Below are 15,000 nucleotides of genomic sequence, written 5' to 3'. Positions count from 1 at the left end.
TCCTGTTATTTCCGCTCTCAGCCCACTCTCTTTCTCGTTCACACTCACATAGGGGGCAATCCTGCAGGTAGGGAGCTAATTAGGACCAGAGGAGTAACACTTCCTATACTGACCTTTTTGTGTGTGTGTGTGTGTGTGTGTGTGTGTGTGTGTGTGTGTGTGTGTGTGTGTGTGTGTGTGTGTGTGTGTGTGTGTGTGTGTGTGTGTGTGTGTGTGTGTGTGTGTGTGTGTGTGTGTGTGTGTGTGTGTGTGTGTGTGTGTGTGTGTGTGTGTGCGTGTGTCATTAACAGCCATGCTTCGGTGACCAGAAGAAGAAAACCTCCAACCTGGAGGCTTACGTCAGGTGGTTCAACAGACTGTGTTACCTGGTGGCTACAGAGATCTGCATGGTGAGTTGCAAAGTGGCTTGTTTATTCTAACTTTAGACTTATAGGAGCAAACAAATGGCACACAAAATATACTCACTATTCCAAATGAATTAGGAGGGAAAGTGAAAATTTACCCTGTTCATAAAATTGGACAACCGCTGATGAAATACACATACGAATGGATAGGTGTAGACTTGACAAATATTTTTCCTATCTTTTTTACTTGAGCATTGTTCAATATATCGATGTTCATATTTTTTATTTTTTATACATTGTATCTCCGGATATTCTGTCATTTTTCACATGTTAGTCAATATGAGACACTTATCTTATGTATTGTAGCAGCATTTCATTCTTAGAAACAAATAAGAGGGTTCAGCAGATAAAGGCAGTTCACTTCCTGAAGAGAGCTACAGCCCCCTAGTGGTAACTGTGTGTTACTACACTTTCATTTGCGAGGATAGTGTTTGTGCTGGTACCACACGAGAGAGATTACATTCTCTATGCAAAGTAAAGTAAATATGAAACAAACAAGTCTTTTTTTCTTTCTTTTTCTGCAGCCAGGGAAGAAGAAGCAGAGGGCCCAGGTGATAGAGTTCTTCATCGATGTTGCCAGGGAGTGTTTCAACATCGGAAACTTCAACTCCCTCATGGCCATCATCTGTGAGTCTTCATTTTGTGAGAGTGTTTACATCAAGAATCCTCCTGTGTGAGCTGGAATTAATAGTTTTAATATGCTTCTTACTTTAGCCGGCATGAACATGAGTCCAGTTTCACGGCTGAAGAAGACATGGGGGAAAGCCAAGACCGCCAAGTTCTTCATTCTCGAGGTAAACCCATCACACTCCTCTCACAGCCACTCACTTGTTTGAGAAGAGCAAAGACAGGCCATTACTAGAAGTTGACAGCGTGTCGCTTGTTGTCATTTGCTTTGACAGCATCAGATGGATCCCACGGGGAACTTTTACAACTACAGGACAGCCCTGAGGGGGGCCGCACATCGCTCTAGGACTGCCAACAGCAACAGAGAAAGGGTGAGGGACCACAATGCTACTGTCACTCTAAAAGCATGGTGGAATTGATTCTGTCATTCATTTTCATCTTCAGATCAATATCCCCTTCAACTTCTTCCCTGTTTCCTTCCCTTCAGATTGTGATCCCCTTCTTCAGTCTTCTGATCAAAGACATTTATTTCCTGAATGAAGGATGTGCCAATCGGATGCCCAACGGTCACGTCAACTTTGAGGTGAGAAAGTTCCCTTTTTTCTCCTGGTTCTGCTTTATATAACAGGCATGAAAACATTTGCTTATTGTGGGATTTTAATTTAATTTAATTTTTTTAGAAATTTGTGGAGTTGGCGCGGCAGGTTGGTGAGTTCATGACATGGCAACAGATGGAGTGTCCTTTCGAGGAGGATCGGACCATCCTACACTACCTCCAAACTGCCCCCATCTTCAGCGAGGACGGTGAGAACCTGGTTTTATGAGGCCTCCCCGCACAATATTTTAAGAATGCATTGAGGGATTTTTGTAAGATTTAGCAAAAACGTGGGTTAAAGGTGAACTGATTAGATACTTACATATTGTGAGTCTACAGTGACCTTGTACCATATTGTAGCTTCTTAGGAGCTTTACCTTCTTTAAAGCACTGCCTACCACCCCTGTTCTTTCTCCGTTTCTGCAATTATATGTCTCGCAGAAGCATATAACCACCAGGCGGTAGTTGTAGTTTACTTAAGAAAACCTTTCTTGTTGATTACGATTGTTTTCCTTTATCAACTAATCCTCTTCACTCAATGTCTATTAACTATTTATCTTCTCATCCTTCCCCAGGACTCTACCTCGCATCCTATGAGAGTGAGAGTCCAGAGAACCAGGTAGAGAAGGACAGGTGGAAAGCGCTCAGGTAAGGGGAATAACACATGCTAAATGAGAGATGCTAATGAGTGTAAAGCAGACACGCCATCCTTCATTGGCCCCTTTTTGTCTATTTTCATCCCAACAGGTCTAACGTTCTGGGAAAGACATGAGGCACTGGTAACAGCTAACCCTCCTGCCAGCGAGGGAGCGCGTTCTGCTCATTGCACTAAAAATGAACTGTGAAGGAACCAAGCTGGTACTTAGGTGTTTTTATATGAAGAAATGAAAAAAAAAGGAATCAGGATGAACAGGATTCATCAAGAGGAGTTTGGAGAGAAAAAATGAGAAAAAAAAGAACACATCGTTAGACAGTGAATTGAAAAAGTTAAGCTATATGAACTATCAGTGATGAGGTACAGTATGTCGGAGAGGGATTCGGCCTCTCCTTCCCCCCTCCCTTTCCCCTCCATGTGTGTTTACTCTGTGAAGATATGTTTACTACTATGGAGAGTACAGTTACAGGGAAAACCACTTTCTAAAATGAAATTCCTACTGATGCTATTGTTGTTTTTTGTATTTGCTCCTCTCCACCTATTGTCTCTCTTTCTTTAAGCCTTTAAGTCTAGTTATTACATTTCCTCTCTCTCTCTCTTTTTCTCTCCTTTACTTGTAACGTACTGTAATGACACTTATGTGAAAGGGCGCTGGCTAGCCCATATATCAGCTGTCATATTTTATAGGTCTACTGAAGGATTGGTAACAGTGCGCGATATCCGAGAAGACGGAAGGGAACACGCCTTGAGCATTTCGCCCGGGTTCATCTCATGTGTACTTTTATGTGTGTGTGTGTGTGTGTGTGTGTGTGTGTGTGTGTGTGTGTGTGTGTGTGTGTGTGTGTGTGTGTGTGTGTGTGTGTGTGTGTGTGTGTGTGTGTGTGATTGAGAAGTTCATGCATTCCTGTCTGTTTCGATTGTCACTTTTCTTGTGTTGCACGAGAGTGACTGGCGGAACCTGTTTAAATGAGTCATCTCTTCCTGTATTTTTATTTATTGTATTTTATTTGGGGGAAAAGTGTTGAGTTGGGAATATGAACTGTTTAAAAAAAAAAAAGTGTTTACTCCTTTTTTTTATGTATTGTGCCATTAATGCAAGACAACTACAGTATAGCTTAACAGTCATAACATGATCCAGGCCGGGTGTGTAGAATTGTGTACAGGCGACATTACCCATCATCTTTCTGCTCTCCGGGAAGTTTTTCTCTTGACTGACGTTCAGTTGCCCGATAATATTTATGGAGATTTTTCTGTGCTGACAGATGTATAGTTTTTATTGTAACTTTTTTTTTCCTTTACTGAATATGAAGTCCAATGGCATGCTACTACTAAGACAGGTGTGTTTTAAAAGGGGCATTAAGCATATCCTCCTGCGACACAAACTTTGCAGTTATGGTGCACTGTTGCATTCTGGGGAAAGGACGATGAAGAATATGGGAATTTCTTTTTTCTTTCTATAAAAGTAAAAAAAAGGGGGGGGGGGGATATCGTGCCATACAAATTGCCGGTTTTCATGACAATTCAGGTTCCACTGACTTCAAATGTGTTGTTTATCGTTTTGTGGGATCGTCACCGAGCTTTGTCTTTTGGCAGTTTTTTGTTGTGCCATTTCTGAGGGGAGGGGGGGGGGGTACTATGTATTTAAGCTTTTTAAAAAGGGTCTTATTCAGTTCGCTATAATTGATTGATGTCAGTGTTTTCTCTTAAGAAGCACCTTTCCCTCTCAATAACTGACAGACTTTAATTCTCCCTCCTCATTTGTCATCAATAAACTAGCTTCCCCTGTAACACATTCCCCAGATAAGTTAAGAAATACAGTCAAGGTGAAGACGTGTTTTAATAAAACATTGCCTGTGTTGAACATGTGTTTTCATTGACCATCTCCTGCATCAGAAATACTCACAAAAAAAGTGAACCACACAAATCATTTTTCCTGTATTTAATTTTCCTTATACAATACAATGCCTGGTTTTGTGATTTGCATTTTTCTGCCCGTTTGAGGCATGAATTCACACAATCAAGTGTTTCAAAATAATGAAGGAACCCAGATGTTTCAATGATGCACAAACTACTTATTCTCATTTGACTGTGGACTTTTTCAAATGTTTGATCAGGAAAGAGGATTACATGTTGTAGAATAGAAATCCAGGTGAACAGATAAGCGCATTACAAGATTTTATCTGTATCCCATGAATAACTCAAAGATGAGTCACCCAACATAAATCCACTCTGTAATTATTTCCCTTACCATTTAATCTTTAAATTACTTTCTCAATTGATAAACACATTATTTTGTCTACAACATCTCACAAAAGATCAGAATTTTCCCAGAAGCCAAGGTGGCCTCTTCGAATTGCTTCTTTTGCACAACCAACCGTTTCAAAGACGATGAATTTAATGTAGACTACAATTAAAAATAAAAATGCAATAAATCCAAACAAATCGCTGAAACTAGCAAATGTTGGCATTTTGCTTTAAAGAAAGAAATTCAACAATATATTATTCAAATGTTTGATTATTGTTCTAAGGTTGAATCACTTTTGAGCATAAACTGACTAAGTTGATGTCAAATGTTGATCAGCTTATCTTTTTAATATGTGAACCCTTTCAAACAAAATGCATCTCAATGTGAATGAAAAGCAGTGAATGTTTGCAATTGAAGTTTGACATACAAGCCATCTTAGATTAAGATAGCCGACACTGTGGAAATAAATCTCAGGCATATTCCATATGAAATGAAATGGTGTATATTATAAGCATATAGGCCTAACCCGGCCAGGTATATATTAAAAGTTCAGATCAGTTTAGTCTTTGAGTTCCTCTCCCGAGCCAAATGTTAACTGGGCCAGTTTGGTGTAAGAGTCGAAGTTCTTGGAGCTCAGGTAGGTTCCAAAGAAGGCCTGGAGCACGAGCACTGCCCTCATTCTCCTCAGGATGGGTCTGGAGAGGTCCACCCAGAACCTCATCATGTTGCCCTTCTCTGGCATCGGGGTGGTGTTGTACCTGGTCGCGAGGCCGATGTTCACAGGTAAGGCCAGGAGGATGGGGTACAAGCCACCACCGACCACACCGACGAGCGCACCTCGCATCAAGACGCAGGAGGGACAGTTGAGGTCGCCGGACATGAGGGGGTGGGACACGGCTACGTTGTACAGGGCGAATGTAGTGAGGAAGGGCAGCGCGGCCATTGGCAGGCTGGAGGCGATGGGCGCCTGTCTCAGGTTCAAGGCCCTGCGGTACAAGCTGTTGGAGATCAAGCCCGCAAAGCTGCCGTTCAGCCCCACGTACATGGGGCCATAGAGGAAGAGTTTCTGATCAATGTCAGGCAGTCTCTCGAAATTCTTCATCAGCATCTCAGCAATCACTGGGCTGGTGAGCGCTTGTCCCGAGACGCCCTCCTTCTGTGCGTTTTCCGACATCTTGCAAATGAATGAACGAAATCCCCAATGTTGTAGGCCTATGCGTATCCTCGTTTATAATTCGGATAACTTAATAGTCACAATAAGATACGGTGGTCCTCAACGCAAGGACAGGGCGCCGACATGTTTTACCCACAATTCAAAGCGCACCACCGTGGGTTACTTTGCCCTTGGTCAAGCCTCACAGGCAGAGCTCCGAGGCTGTTTACTTTTATTTATGGAAGGTTAATAAGTGCATGAGATTGGTAAATTATTGCTTAATTTAACTCTTTTTAATATCCACGTTTGATTGCCCATTGTGCAAATGCAATAGTCATTATAATTAAGTACTGATTCTAGAATTGTGATTTACTGCAGTTCTTGATGGGACACTTATTACTGTAACTCCGTACCAATAATAACAATTCAGCCAGAACATTCACGATAGAGTAAGAGAAAACAGCGCACAATTTAAGATTATAATCAAAAATAAATCAAATTTTAATTATTTAGAATGGCAGGAAATTTATTCTCAAATCTTGACATTTGACACCATATCTGCGTCCTGGTATAATACAGTATATGGATTCATTTGAGTATTTATGGAAAGTGCTGCCTGGTGGTACCTGAAAGGATTCACCCAGGTCAAAAAAATCCGAGAAGCAAGATAAGTGGGCGTTGTTATTGTGCGTTACGTCATGCTGTTTGTTGAAGAACGTTCCGGATACTAGGGAACATCGCCATCTTTGAAGACGACCAGGCAGACGAATTTTTTCAATTTCTTTGTTCCAAGATTTCACATAAACAAGAAACATACTCGTTCGAACCTCACAATTGTTACTGGAAGGTAAGAGTTCATGGAGCATATCCTTTACTCTGTAAGCTACAGTTTAGTTTACATTCTAATGTCGGCTAACGTTAGCCTGTTAGCTTGTCCAACATTCGACGACTCGCCAACATGGCAGATCTATATCTGGCTGATTATCCGTGGCTAGTTACGAGAAATTATTTTCTCTTGTTGATACGTATTACAATCGGGGCGCAACTTAATGTAATGGAAACTTATTTTAAATTAGTAGACAGCGTAGGGTGAACATTGTAGATATGTTTGTTTAACCGACGTAACGTTAATGTTGATGTATGCGACATTTATGTAGCTAGTCCGCATGCTAAACGTTCGATGGGCCTTCGGCCAACATTCGACTATTTTCTACGGTTTTCCCCTCTGCCCAGTTTACTGTTTCCAATAATGGACTTAAAACATAGTGAGATGAAACGCAGCATTGGGTTAAACACGGGAGTGTGTGCTTACAATGTCTGGCCGTTACTGTGAACATTATAAACTTGTTGTGGCTAGTCGTCTCCAATAACAAGTCAGCCTAAAAAGGTGGAGTCAGGGACTCTGGCGAATGGTTGTTGTCAAATTACGTTTTGTCAAAATGAGTGATTATCTCCTCACAACCGCTACCTGTCCGTACTGTGTGTACACTGACTGGCATGTTGCTATCTACTGTGGGCCCCTTTGTTTACATTCTCTTTGTTTACTTACTAGTTCACACGTCCTATGTTGTGTATCAACATGGTATTAGTGTTTGTCCAGCTGACACACAGTACAGACAGGTAGCACTAGCATATCGTAAGAGATATTCACTGATTTTGACACGACGCTGAAGTTGGCAGGTTGTCTCCAAGTGCTAACCTGAGTTCTGTGCTTTCCCAGCATTTTGCAATGACTGGATGACGAAGTTAAATTGTTGTTTTTGTTTTCAAAACACGTGCTGCTGTTGCATAGTGCATTGTAGAATGATTTACCGTTGGTAAAACAATTTGATATGGATTTTTTGGTTTTGACTTGAGAGCTGTAACAATCGTTTTCATTGTCGATTTATTTGGCTCATGAATAATCGTTTGATCTCAAATTTGTCAGGAACTTGTTTAATAACTGAAGAGATTAATTGCTATTCAAAATTATAGCTCTATAAATGTCCATGGCTTACATCGCAATGATTGTAAAATTCTTGTTTTCCCATGTCTTTCAGATGCGCAACTCAAAGCGAATGCACTCCCCGGGTGTCTGGCTGGATGAATACAGCTGGGAAGAGAGAATGGAGTTTAGTAAACGAAGGAAACGAGATTCGCACAGCAGCGAAAGAGAAAATAACAAATCCAGAAGAACTCACCGTAACCCCACTACGCATGAAGGGTAAATGTCTATCATTATTTCTTATCTAATGTACCTACTCCAATTGACACCTTTTTAGTGTCTTAGAAATACTCAAAAATCCAATTTGTTTTATAAAACCTTTACTTGCCAGTATGAAAGAATACAAGAATCTTCTGCATTAATTTGATTCCTTTTAAGATGTCGACATGGAATGCAACTTAAGCCAACAAGTTAGATATCATATGCAGAGAAGAATCAATTCGGGATAGTATTGATGTGGTAAATTGCTTTTCTTGTATACTACCCAAGTTGCAACAATGACACTGGTTGAACAGGGTAGCAACTATTTTAAACACACCAGTAACCATTTTTATAAATTGTGTGTCTATTAAGCATTATAAGACAGTTCCATTGATACTGTTGATAGGTTTCAGGCGGTTAGTGGCTTGTGCTGACTGCTGACATGTTTTTTGATTAATTTCCAGGTAGGTTAGTAAGGCTCAGATTTGCAAACTAATGTGCTACATATAGTAGAGTGCATGAGTATTGTAAATGATAAGTCAGTTTGCAATACCCCACATACAACTGCCAAAGTTATGTTTTGTAATTCTATCTTTCTGTTGACTTGTGTGATGGTCTATTGGGTTACATTAGAGCTTCCCGGGGTCTACTCTATTTTAATTCTGTAGAGAGGCAGACTTCTTACTGGAAGACAACTGACACCATCCCAGTGCTAAGGATTTCTTGGTCTTTTTTAGATGTGTAGGTGCTAATACGGCCTGCAGGGTGGGTCTGCTGGAAGTGCTGGAAGACATTCTGAGCTCATGCTGCCTTAGTGAGAAAACATCAGGGTATTTACGCGCAAGACGCATATAAGACACTGTTGGAAGGCAATGGGAATATTGATGTTGGGAACAAATATCTCCTGAGATTTGTTAGATTTACATTGACATTTCATAGTAACTCAATGGTGCCACAGTTCTCACTCCAGGCGTACAGAGTGTTGCATGTTTAGAATCGCAGATCATAATTTGCACCATAAGGATGTGTCGAAAAGCTTTCAGCAACCTTCAGTGCTTCAAAGCAGCCAATGGGGCTGTTTGTTTAGGTGCATGGGTTTATGGAAGGCTTTGGATTGGAACGGAGACGGCATACATGTTTAAACTACCCAAATGTCTGTCAATAAATACATGTTTTCATTTGCATGGTCGAGCAATATTTGCACAGTGATAATCCGTTAATAAAATGCAGTCTCATTCAACAGGATGCTTGGTGTTTGGTGACTGTAAGTCAGTCTGTTACTAATTAAGAGCGTTACAGAAAAAGCTCAGGGTATAGAGTGTCAGGCAACAGGCGGACTGTTCGCACAATCATATAAAGTCTTCATTTTAGATCTTGATCAGAGACAAGAAAGGGGTTTGTTTCTGGCCTGGTCAATGCTATCACGTCCTCCTCTTTTACCAGTGTGCCTTCTTCTTTCTTCTGTGTGACTGCAGGCAGTACCTGGAGACCCGCAGCTTGAACCAGAGTCTGGAGTCTCGTGAAGGACGCGCCCGGGACCGTAGTGGGGACATGGCCTACAGGGAGAACAGCCGTGACGCCGCCACCTGCAAAGACAGAGACCTGAACTGGCACCATTACAGCAAGTCATCCGGGCGCAGTGGACGGAGCGGGCGCAGCAGACGAAGCAGCCACGGCCAAAGAGACAGACGGCGCAGGCGTGGCCACTCTCGACACAGGTCCTCCACGGTACGAGAAGCTCCTTCTCCCCTCTACCTCCCTCTCCTGTCTATACCACCAATGGGTCATTATCACTGGTGTTGTGCCAAAGCTTAACGCCTATCTCGTTGTCTTCTCTGTGTCCTACTCTTCACTGTTAAGCATGATTTTCAGTAATGACAAGAAGGGGATATTGGGGGGACTCAGGAAGTAAAGGGATTGTGAGTGTTTTGTAGATTTGCAAAAGAAAAGTGGACCCAGTATTTGTGCTGAAATGGTTTAGGGCAAATATGGGACGTGACGGTAATATAGGCAGATCTACATAAGCACTATCTGTAGAAAGACTGTAATCAAGTTCAGTTTTTTTTTCTGTACTACTGTGAGAAAGTCTCTCATCTGAAAATCTTGTTGCCATGTTTTTCTTCTGTAACACACACTATGTGGTGGCTGGCGCCCAATTTCTCTGACGGGGCTGAATTTGAATTTGCTGCTCCGTCCCTCCGTCCACTCGTCTGGCGGTGTTACTGAACGGGCCGAATCTATCCACCCCTACACCTCCCCCCCTTGGCCCGGTTGAATGAATGACGGTGTCGCGTTGTGGTGGCCTGGTGCTGGCTGGCTGATGATGGGTTATTGATGTGATGGGCGGATTGCGGCTGCAGAGGAGGAGCCATCACCGCAGAAGCAGGAAAAGATCCAGGAGTGTTGAGGATGATGGCGAGGGTCACCTCATCTATCACACTGGAGACATGCTGAGAGCGAGATGTATAGAATATATCCCTTTTTTTTTTCTACTGTTGTTCACACTTTGTCTCTCTCACTCTCTTGTTGTCTGGTTTTATTTCCAAATGTTAACCTAGAGGCTGAAGTACTAGGGCCAATAGACCTTAATTTAGTTTTGGTTAGATATTGCCTGTGAGTGTAAATTGAATAGCATTGAGTTGTATGCCAGTGTTCATAGTGTAGCTTAACAGAGCAATGTAACATCAGGAAGTGAACCAGCCAAAGGGCAGTGTTTCACCTTGTCACTGCCGTGGTTCTAACTTCAGTTCTTTATTTTCTGTAGATGAGATTGTGTGTACTCTAGGAGAGGGTGCCTTTGGGAAAGTCGTCGAATGCATTGATCACTCTAAGTAAGTATACATCTGAGAATATTCCTTGTAGCTCAGTGTTATGGCTATTTATTTTTTACTGATTTTCTCTCATTTGATATTCAACAAATGTGTACTGTGTATTTCCAGTGATAAAGCTCGAGTGGCTCTGAAGATCATTAAAAACATTGACCGCTACCGCGAGGCAGCTATGTCTGAGGTAGAGGTGCTTGAACATCTGAAGTCCCTCGACTCTGATAAGAGATAGTAAGTTCTACAAAAGCCTGGTCACATTGTGGTTATCGCATATGACTAAACATAAGCATGTGCAATGCAGTAAACATACATTGCATCAACTATACCTTTTTTTTTCTCCCTTTCAGTGCTTGTGTACACATCCTGGACTGGTTTGACTACCACGGCCACATTTGTATCTCCTTTGAGCTACTTGGCCTCAGCACTTATGACTTCCTGAAAGAAAACAACTTCCTGCCTTTCCCCATAGAACACATCAGGCATATGGCGTACCAGATCATCCGAGCTGTGCAATGTGAGTAATACACACCAGCTCAGAAAATACAGTGTCTTTTATAAATAAATAAAAAACAGCTTTGTTTAAAACATGTGTTTTTTTTTCCTTTCAGTTCTGCATAAGAACAAGCTGACCCACACAGATCTGAAGCCTGAGAATATTCTCTTCATTGATTCAGAATACGATATGAAGTACGACATTGACATGGTAAGCCTCCTGATTAATTATCCATGATACCTGCTGTAGTCCAAAACATTGTGTGTGTGTGTGCCAGCAGCAGTGTGAGTAGCATGTTGTTTTCCTGTCTTTAGAAACGGGATGAACGAACATTGAAGAACCCAGCTGTTAATCTAGTGGACTTTGGTAATGCCACATACGAGCACGAGCACCACACATCTGTGGTGTCGACGCGTCACTACCGGGCCCCCGAGGTCATTTTAGGTAAGTGGCTCTTTTAAAGCACTTCACTGAAGCTTAACATTAATCATTTACTGGTTGTAACCTAGTTAATATTTTCTCTTTCAGACCTGGGCTGGGACCACTCCTGTGATGTCTGGAGCATAGGCTGTATACTCATTGAGTACTACCTGGGATCTACTGTCTTCCAGGTCAGTGGTGTTAGAGTGCACAATGGAATTGTTAACCATGTGTTAACCACTGTGATAACCATGGCATTTGGCAAGATGGCTTATATTGTTTTTCTCTTTCAGACCCATGACAGTAAGGAGCACCTTGCCATGATGGAGAGAGTCCTTGGTCCCATCCCCTCAAGCCTCCTGCAGAAAACAAAGTAAGGGAACCACTAACTGGCTTAGCTTAGTAACATTTCTGTGTATGGGAAACACATAGTGAAACATTTGAGGCCACATGAATATGTACCATGTAGAAATAGATGTTGTTTTGTAATAACCTTTGTAATCATTGTGTGTTGTACAGAAAACGGTATGTGCATCGGGGCAAGCTTAACTGGGATGTGCACGGCTCTTCAGGAAGATATGTCAAGAAACACTGCAAACCCCTCAAGGTAAGAGGAACCCACCACATGAAGTCATTGTTGGTGTGCTCCGGTACTCTAAGGATCATATCTGACAATAAGCTTCCTATCATCAATTGGTATTTAAAAAATGAATACTCCTTCCAACAACTTCTCAGAACAACAAACTCCGATGTTTCCATGTTGCTACATTGCCTTGCCTAACCCTAACCAATCCAACACTCACCTGAGTTATGTTCAGTTACAACACACATTAAAGACAGGATTCCTAGTTAACTGCATACAGCGACTGAACCCAGATGGTTACAGAACAACTCCAAGGCGTTATCTAATTGATAAGAAACATTTGAATAAACTTTGAATTTAGGTAAAATACACAACATGTCAATGAGAATACTTTGCAGAAATACATCTCAAGTGCCTCCTGTTATGTATTTCAATCGTTTGTACATGTAATGAAGAACTACATGTACAATCCAGAGCTACTAGCTGAATTGTGAGATTTACAATTGTCCTTCCTTTCCCCTCAGCATTACATGACGTCAAAGGGAGAGGACCACCAGCAGCTGTTTGACCTGATAGAGAAGATGATGGAGTATGACCCAGCTAAACGCCTCAGTCTGGAGCAGGCTCAGAGACATCCCTTCTTCAACTGCTTTCACAAGAGCAGCAGCACAAGAAGCAGCAGCAGCAAAAGAAGCAGCAGGAGTAGTAGCAGCAAAAAAGACTGAACTTCTAAACCTCTGACCTGTACCTATAGTCAGTGCCAAGCTGTCACCATGACATGTATCAAGGTGCTCAGTGCCAGCCTGTACATCCTGACTGTTTAGTACAGGTGAACCTTAACTGACTGTATCAGTCCACTGCCCCGCTTTGCTCTGTCCTGTCTGACGCCAGTGCTTTTTAATAAGTCTCAGTCATCAACAGAATGTCTTTTCATCTGTGGCATGTTTTGATGTGATGAATCCTCCAAAATATTTCTATTTATTTGCCATTCTAAGTAGCCTTTAAGGATAAACTGGTATATCAGTTTATCACGATTGTCCCAGTTTGTTCTTGTTTGCTCTATGCATTGTTAACAGGTTGATGGGTAAAGAAGCAGACGGACAATTGCCTTCCTGCAACACTCTCAGCAGTAATGCAGTCATTTATTCATACCATTATAGATGTAAAAAGAAAAAAAAGCAATTGCGGGCAGACAAACCTTGTATATAGAATTTGTTAAAATGTGACTTTTTTCAATGACTGTTTATGTTACTTTTGCAGTATCATGTATATTTCTCAATAAACGTTAATAGACGAAAGATGAGTGTCTTGAGTGCTTACTGTGTAGTGATTGAAAGACGTTTAGTTAAGTGCAGTAGCGGCATTCATCCACTGGATGGCACTAAAAAGCTTTCAGATTACTACAAAAGTCTGCTGTCCCAGTTACTTCAGTAGTAGTAGCCTAGTGTGTTATCAGAGCATACGTCTTAATACATTGTTTTGTTCTTAGTCTAATTTTACAAGTATTGTTCTGATGAGTGAAATTTCACATAGAACAAAAACGAAAATGTCAACTATCAGACTTCAAACCAACTAAATCTTGTGAGTTTGTTGAATGTGGGAACACCACTCCGTATTCTACAGCGTTATTGTCTTGGCATTCTCGTGAATTATATTTTTTTCTGAAGAGGAACAACCGTTCGCAATAACCTGCACGATGCGTTCCTTATTGACAAAATACGGCGTCGGCGATACAGGTTCATAGAGAAAGTGATGTTAAAGTATCATTTTCTGTTCACAGTTCAGTTATGGTAAAAGTGAACCAAAACTTCCCGGTCGTGTATTTGAAAGTGCCATAGATCACAACTTTTACCGCAGGTTTCACAGCGCAGTTATTACACAAAAATTGATGAGGCACGTTTTTGTCAGTTACTATTCCAATTATTAGTTGGCATGGTGAAAAATAATATGCGCCGCCCGCAGGCACTATAACGTATTGGAACTGAGCTCCCTGACTGATCAGAAGTCCGCCAAGTCAAGCAGACTCACTCACAGCTGTCAATCTGCAGTCTCACGTGGTCAGCAGGGCGGGCGCATCTCAACTAGTTGAACATGCAACTTTTAGGGAGGCAAACAATTGGACCCGTTGGTAGTTGCAAGTGCACATCCATGTAGGATACTCCCAAACAGGAAACAACGGACCTGCGAGTTGGTAGGCGCCTCTTCTCTGCTTGGCATCCGGATTGCTCCCATCTGTGCCCGGCGTAAACCCGGTGTGCACTACTGCTGCTGCTACCTCTTGTTTTCAGACTCAAATTTAAGACCGCTCTTTGAACCCTGAGCCTGGTGGAGTTAGTGTTGTGAATGCGTTAAGTAGCGCTGCATAGTTACTGCACGGAGCCCGGATAAAGTTTGGTTGCAGAACTAAACTTAGGCTAAAAAACATCTATTTTTTTTTTCATCTAAATGACTTTGAAGCAGGATTTCAGCATGGATGCGACCAGCGACTCTATCGGGGAAAGTAAGCCGCCGTGTCAGTGTGCGCCCAAGTGCATGGTCCACCGGTGGCTGCCAGGTTTACCCATCGTCTTGTGCTTGTTGATGTCCCTGAGCTCCGTCACTGTGTGTCTCCTGATGAGCTTCAAGACCTTCCAGCTGGAGAACAGACTGCAGATGGAGATGGACAAAGGGTCCGTCTTCCACCCTCAACACGGCGCCTTTCTAAAGGAGGATGGCACCTTCATTCCTGAGCTGAGCACCTCAATAGGGAGACTCGTGGAAGAGGTACATGGCATCTATTGTTGGTCTAATTCAATCCTATGGGCATTGATGAATA

The 15,000-nt window shown here is 42.0% G+C and overlaps 4 protein-coding genes across 5 annotated transcripts in view; 3 read left to right on the top strand and 1 right to left on the bottom strand.

Moving 5' to 3' along the window:
- LOC307256231 (ras-GEF domain-containing family member 1C-like) overlaps positions 1–3,716 on the top strand; it is a 24,013-nt gene extending 20,297 nt beyond the window's left edge. The window contains exons 7-14 of the mRNA XM_080035132.1: positions 291–389; positions 929–1,031; positions 1,119–1,198; positions 1,307–1,402; positions 1,519–1,614; positions 1,712–1,835; positions 2,202–2,274; positions 2,374–3,716. Of these exons, the coding sequence (XP_079891258.1) occupies positions 291–389; positions 929–1,031; positions 1,119–1,198; positions 1,307–1,402; positions 1,519–1,614; positions 1,712–1,835; positions 2,202–2,274; positions 2,374–2,398 (696 nt within the window). The 3' untranslated portion in view covers positions 2,399–3,716. The remainder of the gene's footprint in view (positions 1–290; positions 390–928; positions 1,032–1,118; positions 1,199–1,306; positions 1,403–1,518; positions 1,615–1,711; positions 1,836–2,201; positions 2,275–2,373) is intronic.
- A 503-nt stretch (positions 3,717–4,219) lies between these two features.
- Positions 4,220–5,828, bottom strand: tmem126a (transmembrane protein 126A). The gene has a single exon (XM_080034997.1). It carries the CDS (start codon positions 5,698–5,700, stop codon positions 5,086–5,088), a length of 615 nt encoding a protein of 204 aa, XP_079891123.1. The 5' UTR covers positions 5,701–5,828; the 3' UTR covers positions 4,220–5,085.
- A 569-nt stretch (positions 5,829–6,397) lies between these two features.
- On the top strand, positions 6,398–13,477 carry LOC307256362 (dual specificity protein kinase CLK4-like). Of its 2 annotated transcripts, XM_080035292.1 has the most exons (13): positions 6,398–6,526; positions 7,719–7,882; positions 9,340–9,592; positions 10,225–10,327; positions 10,629–10,695; positions 10,804–10,920; positions 11,037–11,203; positions 11,298–11,392; positions 11,497–11,626; positions 11,711–11,793; positions 11,896–11,975; positions 12,122–12,209; positions 12,710–13,477. In XM_080035292.1, the coding sequence occupies exons 2-13, from the start codon at positions 7,719–7,721 to the stop codon at positions 12,908–12,910; spliced, it is 1,548 nt and encodes a 515-aa protein (XP_079891418.1). In that variant the 5' UTR covers positions 6,398–6,526; the 3' UTR covers positions 12,911–13,477. The 2 variants fall into 2 exon arrangements, with proteins under 2 accessions (XP_079891418.1, XP_079891419.1); XM_080035293.1 differs by lacking the exons at positions 6,398–6,526; positions 7,719–7,882; positions 10,225–10,327 and having other exon boundaries at positions 9,524–9,592.
- A 978-nt stretch (positions 13,478–14,455) lies between these two features.
- Positions 14,456–15,000, top strand: part of LOC307256410 (uncharacterized protein) — a 127,507-nt gene continuing 126,962 nt past the window's right edge. Inside the window, exon 1 of the mRNA XM_080035350.1 lies at positions 14,456–14,948. Within this exon, the coding sequence (XP_079891476.1) occupies positions 14,631–14,948 (318 nt within the window). The 5' untranslated portion in view covers positions 14,456–14,630. The remainder of the gene's footprint in view (positions 14,949–15,000) is intronic.

This window comes from Ammodytes marinus, assembly GCF_949987685.1.
Source record: "Ammodytes marinus genome assembly, chromosome: 10".
Lineage (NCBI taxonomy): Eukaryota > Metazoa > Chordata > Actinopteri > Uranoscopiformes > Ammodytidae > Ammodytes > Ammodytes marinus.
Note: the sequence above shows the minus strand (reverse complement) of the source record. Positions and strands in the feature narration are given on the sequence as shown.

Coding starts and splice junctions, on each gene's coding strand:
- tmem126a (XM_080034997.1), bottom strand. CDS start 5,700: ATGTCGGAAAACGCACAGAAGGAGGGCGTCTCGGGACAAGCGCTCACC.
- LOC307256362 (XM_080035292.1), top strand. CDS start 7,719: ATGCGCAACTCAAAGCGAATGCACTCCCCGGGTGTCTGGCTGGATGAA. Junction 11,627..11,710: donor GGCCCCCGAGGTCATTTTAG/GTAAGTGGCTCT, acceptor TTTCTCTTTCAG/ACCTGGGCTGGGACCACTCC. Junction 12,210..12,709: donor AACACTGCAAACCCCTCAAG/GTAAGAGGAACC, acceptor CTTTCCCCTCAG/CATTACATGACGTCAAAGGG.